The sequence below is a fragment of the Emys orbicularis genome, chromosome 2 (assembly GCF_028017835.1).
Source record: "Emys orbicularis isolate rEmyOrb1 chromosome 2, rEmyOrb1.hap1, whole genome shotgun sequence".
Lineage (NCBI taxonomy): Eukaryota > Metazoa > Chordata > Testudines > Emydidae > Emys > Emys orbicularis.
Window position 1 is genome coordinate 238,660,266 of NC_088684.1, and position 16,460 is coordinate 238,676,725.

Here is a 16,460-nt window from a genome sequence, read left to right on the forward strand (position 1 = left end):
TTCTCTATGACCAGAAGTGGAAAGTCACTTTCCTGCACACGTCACGGTGGTGCCAGCAGAAACTGACCAGCCCTTCCCAATGTGTCTACAGAGGCTCAATGCTCCATAGTGGGAGTAGCCCTTCCTGATAGCTGCTGAGAAAAGCTGATTGGGGATGAGGATGAATGGGGAAGAGTGATCACATGTATTTTGGCGAGGTTGAGAGCAAAGTTTAAATGTTTTTATATTTTGTTTCCCTCATAGACCTAGAAGGAGGGAAACAAAGGAGCAAAAGACATTATAATTTTTAATTTCGGTCTGTCACAAGTAAGCAGAAGCATCTGAAAGTGTGAAATATTCCAAGCTCCTGTAAGGTGTAAATACTAAACAAAAACCAAAGGTGGTTTTGATTTTGTCCTTGGCAAACCAAAAGGTGAGTTTGCCAGAAGCAAACCCAAAACAGGGCTGCCCGAGTCTGTCTGTCTGTCTCTCTCATGACATATGTTCCTCAACTGTTGTTTTAAGCATGATGGTTGACTATATTAAGGGAAAAAAACTCTGATAATAAAATATTATAACAGAGCTGTGTAAACCACTATGACTATAGAAGGTTCGATCAACATTTCTAAAACTCCATTTAAAAAGCTGAAAAAAATGTTTAAATCTAACTTCATATGGTAACCCCACCCCAGTTTTTTGTTTAATGTCAATCATGTAAATAGTTATTTATCAGCTCCAAAAGGAGCCATCATGGTCACTGGGCCAATAATAATAATTTTTAAGTCTTTTTGAAATAGCCTTAATGATTTCAAAAGAACCAGTAAGTTCCGTTAGGTCAATAATACAGGTTTTAACAATAATTTATAAACAAACAGTTTGTGATCTATTTTGTCAATATATATTTCCATGAAAGGCTTGTAATCATTAATATAAAAGCAGTTTAAAATTAACCAACACGCCCCAAAGGATTTTACCAATAGGATTAAGTAATACTAAAGCTGTGACAAAAGGAAAAAATAAATGTCTCTTCTCTGTTTTTTACTACGTGCCTGTGTTTTGAACCTGCAGACATCTCAGTAATGAGGTGCATCCTTAATATTACTTAGCTGTGGGTTGTGTGTGTATTTATATAAATAGATTAGTTTGTAACATTAATGTTAATGAGAAACTTGTGCATTTACAAGTGCATAGTAATGTCCTTCCTTTGCCAGCAGCTGGCTGTGAGTCCCTTGTTCCACTACTTTTCCATTATGAATCACTGCTATGACATCAGCGTTCTGGACGGTCGTCAAGCGGTGAGCAATAATAATGCAGGTTCGACCCTTCCTGGCATCGTCCAAGGCTTTCTGGACAATCTGCAGACAGATGCAGTGAAAAACTTATTACTTGGAGAATCTTCCCGTTCACCTTTGCCTTTATAGTTCACATTATCACTTCGGTGTTCCTCACTGGGGTTTAGGAGTCAGTACTTCCCATGCATGAAGGAGGCCTCAAACACAGGGGCCTGATATTCCAATCTTTATTTGTGTGAGTAATTCCACTGAAGTCATTGAGACTACTCTCATGAACAAAGGCTAGCAGAATGAGCTCCATAAGGATCTAGTTTGGACCAACATAAAACGTAGATTAACATGCAACACAACTAATTTGCAGAGGTGTAATGAATTGTCTGTGATATTGGCTGCTTACCAAATGTGTGTGTTATATTTGACATTGCATGCTGTCTGTTTCCAACTACATGCCAAATTTAGAGAAACTAACAACCTCTGACCTCCCTGCCATATGCACTTGTCCACGTGTTTGTCAGTCAGACATGCACAATACTTAGATCAGTTTGGAGAAAGCAGACCAGCCAAATATATAGACATGACTAAAACTTGCGTGTTCATTGATAGTACCAGCAATGCCAGACACTTCTTGTTGTCCATAAAAATCCAAAATTCAGGATCCTGACATCTGGCTCACAACTGGATGGCGGTTTGCATGGTGGCATTTTTCACTTCTACTGCACCCCCATCCAAATGAACAGTTTATTCGTCCCTATGGAGTCTCCCCCCTCTCCTGGAGATGGTGGATGCAGTGAGGAAGCTCAGCCAGCTCAGCAGCAGAGGATAGCTTAATTACTCTCTCTTCACTGCACAACATCTCGTGAGAGGTAGGAGGTGTTGCTGAAGCCTTTTTTCCAAGCCAGCTGCTCCTGCATGTCACCTCTTACCCTCTGAACGCAGGTGGATAAAAGGACTAGGAAGCGGACAGAGGCAGGACAACATTAAACTTCTTCATTGTTCCATTCTGTCCTGACAGCCAGCAGTTCTACTGGCAGAGTGGATCCCTCTCGGTCTCTGTAGCAACACCTGTTCACCCAGACAGAGCAGGAAATAGTGCAGAAAGAGACCCACTTTGCTGCTAGTGCTGCTGGCTGAAGGGAAGAGGACGGAGCTGGTGACTTGCCTTACAAGGCCTCCTCTAGTAGATCACAGTGTACTGTTTGAAGACACCTGTCTCAAACTCAAAGCTGCTAATTATCAATGGGATTTTCCAAAGTGCTCAGCATTGGCCTAACTGTGAACCCATTAAAAGTCCCATTGATTTCATAACTGACTTTGAAGGAACTGAGGCAGGCCCAAACTGAGGAGTTCTGAGTTTTGAAAATCCCACTTTGTCTCCAGCCCCAAGTGTTGCTGACTACCATCAACTCCCAATTTAGACACCAGGAGTTGAAGGCACTCTACACCTTGCAAAAGCAGGCCGTAGACAGAGAGTGAGCTAAGGATTGTTCTGTGAAACTTTCAAAATTGTATTGTAGATGGAGCGCCTGTGCTCTTGCAGTGAAGCGTTCAAACCCCGTAATTTTGTGTATATTATAAATGGTAGAATGCATATTACTAACCTTTTCACTTTCCATGTCAAGAGCAGATGTGGCTTCATCCAGAAGCAGAACTGCTGGCTTACGAACTAGAGCACGAGCAATTGCTATTCTTTGTTTCTGACCTCCAGAAAGTTGTGCTCCTTTGTCACCCACTCGGGTATTATACTTCTGTATAAGTAAATATTCATTGTGAAGGAAAGTTAGAAACAGAAAGTTATATTTTTAATAGCAGATAATGTACTATATTAAGCATTTCCACCACGAAAGAAAAAAGAATAATGTAATGGTTTTTAATAAAAAATAAAATTTTATAAGATCTTATTAACTGTTTGAATCAAAACGCATATCTACAGCTACACGTATTGATAACTGCTCTGTAATGAAAATTCATTTCAGCATTAGAAAAAGACTAACTCCTAAGTGGTGCAACCACTGATGTGTCTAGTCAAAGACACCTGTACTTAAACATATAGATCTCAAGAGACTTTTATAATTTCAAGGCCCTAGAGACCCACACTCAGGAGGTGACCGTTTATTTCTTACACATCCAAAACTTTCTTCTAAGTACATTTTCAAAAACTAGGTGGTCATGAAAAAGAAATATTGTTTTTTTCAATTCCATGCAACTCTACAGGAAGCCTGATTTCTCTGGGCTTTTCCAAGGTCTTTCTCCACTTTGAGAACTAAGTCCGTGGCAAACATGAAGGTTAAGAGGTACTTGAAACATTTTACCTTTCAGATAAGACTAAAACTACAGAAAGTTTCAGCCAAAAAAGGAAAAAGAATTGGCAAAGTTTATGAAGAAATGAAAATAAAGGTTTAGAATCGAATGTCTCTTTTATAGTTGTTATATAACATCACTGTGGTAGAGGAAAACAAGAAAACTGGAGCGCAGATTTTGCATTTGAATTAGCTAATTATGACTGCGTATGTGTTAATACATATTGCAAGTTACATTTTTAAACATCAGCTTCCTATTTTCCTCTTTGAGAATTGTAAACACAAAAAAATAAGCTTTTTTAAAAAAACCAAAAAGCATATTGTTCTGCATTAATGGGAATTGCTTAGATAAGTCACAGTGAGTATTTACCCCACACTGAGACTGGAAAGACTTTTTCATTTACCTCTGGGAGATTTTCTATGAAGGTGTGAATATTTGCTGCTTTAGCGGCCTCTTCAACTTCCTCCTGACTGACAACCCTACTGTTGTCTCCGTACTGGATATTTTCAGCAATGCTGCAGTCAAACAAAATAGGCTCCTGTGACACAATACCCAATTTGGACCTTAACCATTGCAAATGCAAAGACTTGGTATCGAACCCGTCTGCAAACTAGAAACAGAAAAAGGGAAAAATCATTCCCTGCAGAATGCAATACTCCTCCTCAGGTGTACAATGTAAATGTGAAACACCAATCTGTAAAAATCCTCTGACCTGTGTTAGAGTTACAGTAAAAGTAAAGTGGTTAGTGAACCACTTCTGATGAAATAATAGATGATCAGATCTTTCATCCAAACTTGAACTGAACCAAAACTCTGAAAATTCAAAAGAAGATCAGATAACCTTTTCTTCTCAGAAGTATTTTTTTGTGCACGTCTGCTCTGCTAGCTTCCGTAATAGATGTGGAATTGCCAATCTATAATGAGATGTGCCCACAGAATTTCCATCTTTACTGATGATGGCAGGTACCAGAGATCTCATGAGAAAGTCTGTTCATGAGCTTCTTAGACCTAGACGGTTGAAGAGCTCCAATAAGAATCCACATCTTTGGGCATTTATTCAAACGTCCTTTGACTCACCATCTCTAGGCTATTCTTCTTGGAGCTCTCATCATCATTAATAGGACTTGCATCAAAAGTCTCATCAAGTGATGAATTAGACCTCAAATTGTGTCATGTTAACATGACTACAGGACTAGTGGCAAGGGTTACATTATGGGAAGTATATTCTAATGTCCCCTCCAATATATCAAGTAAATCAACCAAGAGATGCCTTCCAGTGATCTAAAGCCAGGATGGGGAGTCAGAAGATCCAAAGTTCTACTCCCGGCTCTACCTTAAGGAAGTCCCAAGTCTTCTCTGCAGTACCCGGACCTGTAACAACACTTATCCACCTCAAAAGAGGTGTTGTGCGGATGATATATAATGTTTGTAAAATACTTTGAAGAACAGTTCTATAATCTCTTAGCGTTAACAGCTTCACAAATCTTTTCTTACCACTTGTCCTGCCATAGGGTCATAAAATCTCTCCAGCAGCTGAATGGATGTGCTTTTGCCACAACCACTGCTCCCCACCAAGGCTAGCGTCTGTCCTTTATTAACCTTCACGCTGAGTCCTTGCAAAACTTGAGCTTCTGGTCTTGTAGGGTATATAAAATGGATGTCCCTGAATTCAATGTTGCCATCAAACTGACTCTGGAAATGGTAGAAAATACAAATGTATGACAGAAGACCTGTCTATCTTGTACAGAAGCATCAAACACAACTCATTATGGTCATTTAAATGAAGGCGTGACAAGTCAGTTTATTATTGCTTAAATATGCAGTGCGATTGGATTGGTATCTTCTGTGTACGGGACCTCCTTCTTGAGTGGTTCTTTTCTGCATCTCTCTCTCATTTATATCATTCCTTTTCAGCCTGGTTCACAAGGACTATCATTACTTTAGGTAAGTAAACAACCCTAATACCTCTCTTTTATGTCATCATTGCATATAATCCAGACACTATCATTGTGTGTGGAAAACATAGTTCCTGCCCCTGGGAGTTCACTCTCTAAATAGTGTCATTTAAACACATAGTACGCAGGATGAACATAGTACAAGGCGGACATCAGATCTCAGATTGGGTTAAACATTTTTACTTTGGTGGATTATTCATAGTTTTCAAGGACAACTATGTTTTAAGTGTAGGTTTGAATAAGGAAAGGGTAGCTGATTGTCTCTTTTATGTAGGAAGGGAGCTCTGAGTATAAGAGGTAGCAAGGAAGAAGACATGAAGACAAGGGTGAGTGAAGGAGATGTTAGGAGAGACTGTGGAAGCCTCCTCTGATGCCTGGGGGATGGGACAGCTCTAGGACCACAATACCAGCACTGCGAGTACAATGGGCTCTTACAGCATCTAGAGAACTGGACTTTCAAGGTTTAAACTCTTTGGGCCAAATCTTAGCTTCATTGAAGTCAAAGGCAGCTGCTTCACTGGCATCAGGATTTGGCCCAGAATGGTTTCACTTTCAATTAACATCTTTATCCGCAAGAAGATATTTCCCCTGGAGCATTAATAGTCTGGGCATGTGGAGCTGATTCAGGAAAGTAGTCAAGCACATGTGTGACTTAAAGTTGTGCACATGAGTTACTGGCATGCTTACAGTATGTGCCTGAGTCCTTTTCTGAATCGAGGCCACTATCCAAAAGCTAGAATTCTAAAGCAATTTCAAGTTTCCGAAAGGCTGGTTCAGCTTGTAAAAGCATTTATGAAAAGCACTGAGAGACAATATGAAATGTATTCAGTTAACAAATACAAAGATGAGTTTCTAACTGTCAACACTGGACTTTGAGAGACAAGCTGGGTTCTTTCCATCTCACGTATAATCACCAGGAACAAAAGGTTCTGCAGGCCAAGTTACGTCCTCATTAATACTTGTGCAACCCCTTTGACTTGAATGAGGTTACTCAAATGTTGTATGCAGTGTTCTTATAGCCGTGTCAGTCCCAGGATATTAGAGAGTCAACGTGGGTGAAGTAATATCTTTTATTGGACCAACTTCTGTTGGTGAGAGAGACAAGCTTTTGAGCTTATACAGAACTGAAGAAGAGCTCTGTGTAAGCTTGACAGCTTGTCTCTCTCACCAACAGAATTTGGTTCAATGAAAGATATTAACTCACCTACCTTGACTCTCTGTTACACAGATGTAACCGACTGGAACTTAGCAAACAAGTCTGCTGATAATGCACAAGAAGGAATAGACTCTAACTCACTCTCCCCCACAGCTGCATAGTTTACAGGCCTAAAAAGCAGCGAAAACATACTTGTATTACTAAAGAAAGCAGTTATAACTCTGGGCTTGTCTTCACTACCAGGGGATGGACACTACTGCAATTGATTCAGCGGGTGTCGATAGCGGAGTGCTCTCTGATCGAGTCTGGTACTCCACCGGAACGAGAAGAGTAAGGTAAGTCGATGGGAGAGCATCTCCCGTCAACGCAGCACAATGAAGACACCGCGGTAAGTCGACCTCAGCTACATCAAACTCAATTACATTATTCACATAGCTGGAGTAGCGTAACTTAGGTCGACTTACCCCGGTAGTGTAGACAAGGCCTCAGAATACATCCAACGGACAGAACAGGTGAATGAAATGTCATTCTTCCAGTCATTTTTCAAAACAGAACCGCACTTAAAAGTATTCTATTAATTTCTCAAGCAAAAAGGTATTAAATGGCACTGGGCAAATATAAAATTATTAAGTTATTGCTGTTAAATTTTACCCTACCTATCTGGTCCTGTCTTCTGTGACATTGCAAAAGGCAATTTAATAAGATTAATACAATTAAGGACAATACAGTACCACCAGGTTTGTTAGTTTCAAGGACTTTCTGAATGGCCTTACCAGTTTTGTACCCTCTTCACTATAGCTGTCAATTAAGGGTTTCCGATCCAAAAGCTGAAAGATTCGTTGGGAAGAAACTTTAGCTTTGCCAAAATCTGGTGCCAAAGAAGTGGACTGCCCAACATTTTTAACACCGTATAGAACTGAGAAGGCGGCTCTGAAAACCAAACACAAAACATCTTTCAGTTCATCTAAAGAGAGACTTTTTTATTATTGTTCATAAATTACAAATATTGTTTTCCTTATTTAACACTATCTATAAATCTGAGAACTGTGACATTTTTACAACTTTATGGTTTAGAAAAATTACACACAAAGAATTAGAAACAGAGGTTTACAGCTACAAACATTTTTAGGGGTGACTTAGGCCTGGTCCACACTACGAGTTTAGGTCGACTTTAGCAGCATTAAATCGAATTAAGCCTGGACACGTCCACACGACGAAGCCCTTTTTTCCGACTTAAAGGGCCCTTTAAACCGGTTTCTTTACTCCACCTCCGACAAGGGGATTAGTGCTAAAATCAGCCTTTGCGGGTCGGATTTGGGGTAGTGTGGACGGAATTGGACGTTATTGGCCTCCGGGAGCTATCCCACAGTGCTTCATTGTGACCGCTCTGGACAGCGTTCTCAACTCAGATGCACTGACCAGGTAGACAGGAAAAGCCCCGCGAACTTTTGAATTTCATTTCCTGTTTGCCCAGCGCGGAGAGCACAGGTGACCACGCAGAGCTCATCAGCACAGGTAACCATGATGGAGTCCCAGGATCGCAAAAGAACTCCAGCATGGACCAAACGGGAGGTACGGGATCTGCTCGCCATATGGGGAGACGAATCAGTGCTAGCTGAACTCCGTAGCAGTAAACGAAATGGCAAAATATTAGAAAAAGTCTCAAAGGCCATGAAGGACAGAGGCCATAACAGGGACGCACAGCAGTGCCGCGTGAAAATTAAGGAGCTAAGGCAAGCCTACCACAAAGCCAGAGAGGCAAACGGAAGGTCTGGGGCAGAGCCGCAAACATGCCGCTTCTACGCGGAGCTGCATGCCATTCTAGGGGGTGCAGCCACCACTACCCCAACCGTGTGCTTTGACTCCATCAATGAAGAATCACGCAACAGGGAAGCGGGCTCGGGGTACGCGGAAGACGATGATGATGAAGACAATGAAGATAGCTCACAGCAAGGAAGCGGAGAAACCGGTTTCCCCAACAGCCAGGATATGTTTATCACCCTGGACCTGGAACCAGTAACCCCCGAACTCACCCAAGGCGTGCTCCCAGACCCTGAGGGCACACAAGGGACCTCTGGTGAGTGTACCTTTGTAAATATTCCACATGGTTTAAAAGCAAGCGTGTTTAATGATTAATGATTAATTTGCCCTGGCAATCGCGGCCAGTACAGCTACTGGAAAAGTCTGTTAACGTGTATGGGGATGGAGCGGAAATCCTCCAGGGACATCTCCAGAAAGCTCTACTGCATGTACTCCCAAAGCCTTTGCAAAAGGTTTCTGGGGAGGGCTGCCTTATCCCGTCCACCATGGTAGGACACTTTACCACGCCAGGCCAGTAGCACGTAGTCTGGAATCATTGCATAACAAAGCATGGCAGTGTATGGTCCCGGTGTTTGCTGGCATGCAGACAACATCCATTCCTTATCTCTCTTTATTATCCTCAGGAGAGTGATATCATTCACGGTCACCTGGTTGAAATGGGGTGATTTTATTAAGGGGACATTCAGAGGTGCCCGTTCCTGCTCGGCTGAACAGAAATGTTCCCCGCTGTTAGCCACGCGGTGGGGGGGAGGGGTGAAGTGATCATCCCAGAGAATTGGGTGTGTGTGTGTGGGGGTGGGTAGTTGGGTTTGTGCTGCATGTTAACTCGGAAACCGCAGCCCCTCCTTTTACATTGCAAACCCATTTTAAATGGCCAACCCAATGGGTCCTTGGTATGGGAAATGAGGGCGCTGCTGTTTGAAGGTTAAAAAAGCCAAAAGACTGTGGCTTACCATGGCTGCCTGCAAGCCGAATTCTGTTGCCTGGCACTGCGTGAGTGATCTCTCACACCAAACTGGCAGGCCCCCAATATAAGAGGAAAAATGCGACCTTGTAACGAAAGCACATGTGCTGTGTAATGTGAACAGCAAAATTTAATGTGAAAGAGTGTACCCATTGTTCTCTAAAATGTGTCTTTTTTAACTACCTCTCCCTTCTCCTCCACCAGCTGCAAATGTTTCTCCTTCGCAGAGGCTAGTGAAGATTAGAAGGAGAAAATGGCGGACTCGAGATGATATGTTCTCGGAGCTCCAGATGTCCTCCCACGCTGACAGAGCACAGCAGAATGCATGGAGGCAGTCAATGTCAGAGTGCAAAAAAGCACAATATGAATGAGAGGAGAGGTCGCGGGCTGAAGAGAGCAAGTGGTGGGCTGAAGAGGATAGGTGGCATCAGCTTGCTGACAGAAGGCAAGAGTCGATGCTCCGGCTGCTGGAGCATCAAACTGAAATGCTGCAGCGTAGGGTTGAGCTGCAGGAAAGTCAGCAGGAGCAGAGACTGCCACTACAGCCCCTGTGTAACCAACAGCCCTCCTCCCCAAGTTCCATAGCCTCCTCACCCAGACGCCCAAGAACACGGTGGGGGGGCCTCCGGCCACCCAGCCACTCCACCCCCGATGGCTGGCCTTCAATAAGAGTTAAAGTTTTAAAGTTTTAAACTGCAGTGTATCCTTGTCCTTCCCTCCTCCCCCACCCCACCCAGCGCTTCCCTCCTCCCCCACCCTTCCTGGGCTACCTTGGCAGTTATCCCCGTAGTTGTGTGATGAATTAATAAAGAATGCATGAATGTGAAGTAACAATGACTTTATTGCCTCTGCAAGCGGTGCTCGAAGGGGGGAGGGGAGGGTGGTTAGCTTACAGGGAAGTAGAGTGAACCGGGGGTGGGGGTGGGAGGGTTCATCAAGGAGAAACAAACAGAAGTTTCACACTGTAGCCTGGCCAGTCACAAAACTCGTGTTCAATGCTTCTCTGATGCGCACCGCGCCCTGCTGTACTCTTCTAACCGCCCTGGTGTCTGGCTGCGCGTAATCAGCGGCCAGGCGATTTGCCTCAACCTCCCACCCCACCATAAATTTCTCCCCCTTACTCTCACAGATATTGTGGAGCGCACAGCAAGCAGCAATAACAATTGGAATATTGGCTTCGCTGAGGTCTATTCGAGTCAGTAAACTGCGCCAGCGCACTTTTAAACGTCCAAATGCACATTCCACCACCATTCGGCACTTGCTCAGCCTATAGTTGAACAGGTCCTGACTCCTGTCCAGGCTGCCTGTGTACAGCTTCATGAGCCATGGCATTAAGGGGTAGGCTGGGTCCCCAAGGATCACAATAGGCATTTCAACATCCCCAACGGTTATTTTCTGGTCCGGGAAGAAAGTCCCTTCCTCCAGCTTTTGAAACAGACCAGAGTTCCTGAAGACGCGAACATCATGTACCTTTCCCGGCCATCCCACGTTGATGTTAGTGAAATGTCCCTTGTGATCCACCAGGGCTTGCAGCAGCATTGAAAAGTACCCCTTGCGGTTTATGTACTCGGTGGCTTGGTGCTTCGGTGACAAGATAGGGATATGGGTTCCGTCTATCGCCCCACCACAGTTTGGGAATCCCATTGCAGCAAAGCCATCCACTATGACCTGCATGTTTCCCAGAGTCACTACCCTTGATATCAGCAGGTCTTTAATTGCATTGGCTACTTGGATCACAGCAGCCCCCACAGTAGATTTGCCCACTCCAAATTGATTCCCGACTGACCGGTAGCTGTCTGGCGTTGCAAGCTTCCACAGGGCTATCGCCACTCGCTTCTCAACTGTGAGGGCTGCTCTCATCCTGGTATTCTGGCGCTTCAGGGCAGGGGAAAGCAAGTCACAAAGTTCCATGAAAGTGCCCTTACGCATGCGAAAGTTTCGCAGCCACTGGAAATCATCCCACACCTGCAACACGATGCGGCCAACCAGTCTGTGCTTGTTTCCCAGGCCCAGAATCGGCATTCCACACCATGAACCTGCCCCAGTAACACCATGATTTGCACATTGCTGGGGCCTGTACTTTGTGAGAGGTCTATGTCCATGTCAATTTCCTCATCACTCTCGTCGCCGCGCTGCAATCGCCTCCTCGCCTGGTTTTGCTTTGGCATGTTCTGGCTCTGCATATACTCCAGGACAATGCACGTGGTGTTCATAGTGCTCATAATTGCCGCAGTGATCTGAGGGGGCTCCATGATCCCAGTGCTATGGCGTCTGTGCTGAAAAAAGGCGCGAAACTATTGTCTGACCGAGGGAGGGAGGGGCGAGTGACGACATGGCTTACAGGTACAGGGAATTAAAATCAACAAAGGTGGCTGTGCATCAGGGAGAAACACAAACAACTGTCACACAGAATGGCCCCCCCAAAGATTGAACTCAAAACCCTGGGTTTAGCAGGCCATTGATTTCACGGAGGGAGGGGGAAGCAAATGAATACAGAACAAATCTGGTCCATCTAGTTTTTACATCTTAAGCTGGCAGCAGACGTTGCAGCATGACTGATAGCCATCGGCATCTTCTGGATGCTTGGCAGAAAATGATGTACTACGACTGCTAGCCATCATCGTCAAGACGGTTCAATAGGCCAGGAGACAAAACATGTCTGCCCAGGTGCCTCTGATTGAACTCACTGAGGAATACGACGATGACGGATACCAGTCGTAATACACCATCCACTGCCAAAAGGCAAGGAGCTGCTGCTGTGTAGCAATGCAACCCCACGTCTGCCAGCACCCAGATAGCCGATGACGGCTACCAGTCATACTGCACCGTCTACTGCCAAAAGGCAATTAGCTGCTGCTGTGTAGCAATGCAGTACCACGTCTGCTGGCACCCAGATGACATGGTGATGGTGAGCTGAGCTGAGCTGAGTGGGCTCCATGCTTGCCGTGGTATGTTGTCTGCACAGGTAACCCAGGTAAAAAGGTGTGAATCGATTGTCTGCCGTTGCTCTGATGGAGGGAGAGGGGCCTGACAACATGTACCCAGAACCACCCACGACACTGTTTTTGCATCATCAGGCATTGGGATCTCAACCCAGAATTCCAATGGGCAGCGGAGACTGCGGGAACTGTGGGATAGCTACGCACAGTGCAATGCTCCAGAAGTCGACGCTAGACTCAGTACTGTGGACGCGGTCCGCTGACTTAATGCACTTAGAGCATTTAATGTGGGGACACACACAATTGACTGTATAAAACCGATTTCTATAAAACCGGCTTCTATAAATTCAACCTAATTTCGTAGTGTAGACATACCCTAATGGTATGTAATTTTTCCACGCAGAAGCATTTCACAAAGCCCGTTGTCTGCAATGAAGTGTCAACAGTAAAAGTTTCTCCATAGTAAATAAACTGAGCCAGGCTCTATACATGCCAACACACCTGTTTCAAGCTTCCTCTCCCAGAAATAACCCTTCTGCCTGAATTAAACTCCTGACCAGATTCTAAACTGTTGGACCTCTTGCACTATTGCCTTAGTAACTAGACTTATACACAACTACCATGTGTTGAAATCACTGTCTTTGGACTGATGTGTACTCACATAAATACATTTTCAAAGTTTGTATAACAATTAGCAATGAGCCATGCCCCGAATCTGAAGATTGCTGCATTGAGAAAGTAGTTTGCACATTGGGCTATTCCATAAGTAAGTCCATATAGGGGGGCTTTTGTTAGAGAGTCCCTGATAAAAAAAAAAGATTTATGTTAAAGGAAAAAATTGTCATGAAATGCCAAGAACAGAGACTGGCCGGGAGAAGGTCAGACCTTTGGATTAGGGGTGGCAAACCCTATACCTCACTCACACAAATAATAAATAATAATTAATAAAGCTGCATGCTAGGGGCTCCATGAAGGTGCCTCTGGAGAGAACTTATGGCAAATGAGACCCCTTCATCCCAACCAGCTGTTTGTTGGATAGGACCTTATGATAAAATTCCCTTTAATAGTCATAACATTTTAACACTTGAATGCTGGTTTCCAGAATAAATGTTTATGGATGGCCAAGGATCTGACACAAAGCAAATTGATAATTTCGATAAGTCTCTTATGATCTTTGAATGCTTGAATTTTTGGACAATTTGGATAAATGTAGTGGTCACCATAGAACAGTCAATGTGTACAACACAGCATAACTGAAGCACTGCAGATATTGCCTGTTCTGAGTACAGGAGGGGAAAAAGTAGCAACTCAGACACCCTGTACAGTGGTGACTTTTAAATGGTGACCAATGTTGTTGTGTGGGATGGTAAAACTGGATCACCTTAATTATGTGCAGACCTTGCTGTGACAAAGAAACTGGCAAAATGATTTTTCAACAGAAAACGCAATTTCTGCATATTTGAAAATTTCCATTGGGAAAAAGGTAACAAAATATTTTATTCTGGGTTGGTTTGACCTGAATTGAAATATTTCTGCTTTGCACCCATAGCCATGTGACTCTGATAATGCATTATGCTAGTCAGTCAGAGGGGAGACCACACTGCATCATGGGAGATATACTCCAACCAGGGAGCCTGGCCCATAAGAGAGGCAATGTTCCAAAACAGGGAAATGCAGTTTGATGTTGAACTAGATAGAAACAAAAAGTTTCAGGTCAGTTAAACAAAAGAAAATTAAATATTTCAATTATTTGGGAATATAAAAATATTTTGTTTGGAGAAACAATGCAAAAATGGAATGATTTGCCATTTCTAAATTGAAATTTTTCTAAAAAACTTTTCTTTCCGTGAAAAAAAATTGATATATTTTCACATTTTGTCCCACTTCAGAGCAAAACATAGGTTGAAATATTAGAATTTCCCACAGGATAGAAATTCAGATTTTCACTCATCTCTAGTGCTCATATATTTTTAAAATGTTTTTCAAAATAGTTTCTCTAAAAATCATAATATTGTGATACAATGATCTGAGAGGACTAGAGACAAGTGCTAAAGCTGAGAATCCCATTTCTCCAATGAAATATAGATTTTTTTTTCTCATACTGATGGTTTATAGAATATTGAATCATAAAACTGTCATTGGCAGAGGACTATCATTTTCAATCCCTACTTTTACTTAAAGCATATTTAAGGGGAAAGAAACAAAATGGATGGTAGATCATTTCATTTAAATAAAATGGAGACTAGGAAAATGTCTGACATATTTGGATATTAGAAGTTAGCCCCTGCAGTGGTTAGCTTGTAGAGTGTGAATGAAAAAGCCAAAGGGGGAAAAGAAATGCACCTTATTTCAAGACCTGCAAGTCCTTACTTGTAGTTAAAGTCATAATATATGGTGACGTTATGTAGTAGAAAGTCTTTGCCACTTGACCCATGAAGCTCATTCTGCTGCAGTACTTGTGAAGCAAGTAAATATCCCATATTCATGTTAATAAAAACTTTATACCAGGTCATTACATTCTCTCTCACACACAAATATTACATCACACACAATAGCATCTAAGAACGTATTTTAAAGAAACAGAGTAAATACATTTTACCCTGCCAAAATCTTTTCAAATCATTTATATGTTTAATATTTTCAGTCTGAAAATGAATGTAATATGAATAAATCTTGAGTTGTTTTAAATTAAGAAAATATGTATTCATTGCTTTTAAAAAACAGCATTGTCTGAGAGCAAATCCTACCTGTATGGACCATTCAAACTTGCATTATATCTCTCATAGAATGCATCTTCACTAGTTAATGAAGCCACAGTTCTTATATTTTCAACTGCTTCCATTGAAATCTAAATCGGGAGACAAGACAGCTATGAAGTATTCTCTTATGTTTGAGTCTCCTCCTACCACTACGTAGTTAGCACATCTGTAGCACTTTTCATCTTTCGCTCTCCAAGTGTTTTTCTTTTAAAAAAAGGAGATTAAGTATCATTCACAGGGAAACTGAGGCACAACCATTAAATTATTTTCCTAAGGTCACAGTGGTCTTTCTACTAAGTCAACAAGACTGCTATGTGATTCCTAAGTACTCCTCCCCCACCTGTCCATTTTGTTGCACAGCAGCATTAGCTGGCACTATAGAAGCCATTAAAAGGTAAGAAGTTGCTCCTTGCTCTGAGTACACATATCCCAGGCAGCAGCTCACTGGAGGGCTGCATGCTACCTTGGTTATGCAGCCTGAGCGGCACATTGAGCTGGGTGAGCCCCACACTCCTACTACCCACCCCCAGTGGGGACTCCTGCTCCTGCTTCTGCTAGGCTTCCCCAGCCATGTGCCAGACCCACCCAGTCCACCCCTCCTCCAAAGCAGGCCCTTCCCCCACACACTTTGGCCAGCACTCCCACAGGGGTGACGTGTATCTTCACTTTTCATTTTCTGGATTTCAGATGTTTAAATTTGCATATTCTTTAGCCCCCCTGATCCTGGCTTCATTGAGGGGCAAGGTGAGAGGCTCAGAAACTCCAAGAAGAGCAGGGACCCTAGATCCCAGCTCACATGGAGGAGCAGGGCTCCCCTAGATCCAACCACACACAGAAGGGGAGAATTCAGGGCTGACAGCCCACCCCCAAATCCTCAACTTCCTCTGCCACCCCGCACATTCCCCATCCTCTCCCCTCACACTCTCCCAATCCCCACCCTCCCCCTTATTTGAGCCCCTAACCCTTCTTCCCTCCCCCACCACCCATCCTCATTAATCCCCCTCCTCATGTGCCGGCTTCCTCCTTTCCCCAGGGGTGCTCAAACCCCCGCTCAGCTCCAGGCCCCACCCCCACTCCACCCAGTCCCCCAAAGCCCCACCCCCATCCCGCCTCTTCCCACCCTGCTTATTCCCACCCAGTTCCTCCCCCCTCCCCCGAGCGGACCTCATCCCCACTGCTTTCCCTTTCCCCACAGCATACCGCGGAACAGCAGATTGTGGTGGGCAGGAAGCGCTGGGAGGGAGAGGGAAGGAGTTGATCAGAGGGGCCACCGGTGGGTGGGAGGCACTGGGGGGGA

General features: G+C 43.6%; 1 protein-coding gene across 1 annotated transcript in view; it reads right to left on the reverse strand.

The window, feature by feature from the left end:
• Window positions 1–1,136: 1,136 nt before the first annotated feature.
• LOC135873823 (ATP-dependent translocase ABCB1-like) overlaps window positions 1,137–16,460 on the reverse strand; it is an 81,290-nt gene continuing 65,966 nt past the window's right edge. The window contains exons 20-26 of the mRNA XM_065398437.1: window positions 15,152–15,252; window positions 13,066–13,206; window positions 7,454–7,610; window positions 5,064–5,261; window positions 3,973–4,179; window positions 2,870–3,016; window positions 1,137–1,334 (exon numbers count right to left, since the gene is read on the reverse strand). Coding sequence (XP_065254509.1) covers window positions 1,137–1,334; window positions 2,870–3,016; window positions 3,973–4,179; window positions 5,064–5,261; window positions 7,454–7,610; window positions 13,066–13,206; window positions 15,152–15,252 — 1,149 coding nt within the window. The remainder of the gene's footprint in view (window positions 1,335–2,869; window positions 3,017–3,972; window positions 4,180–5,063; window positions 5,262–7,453; window positions 7,611–13,065; window positions 13,207–15,151; window positions 15,253–16,460) is intronic.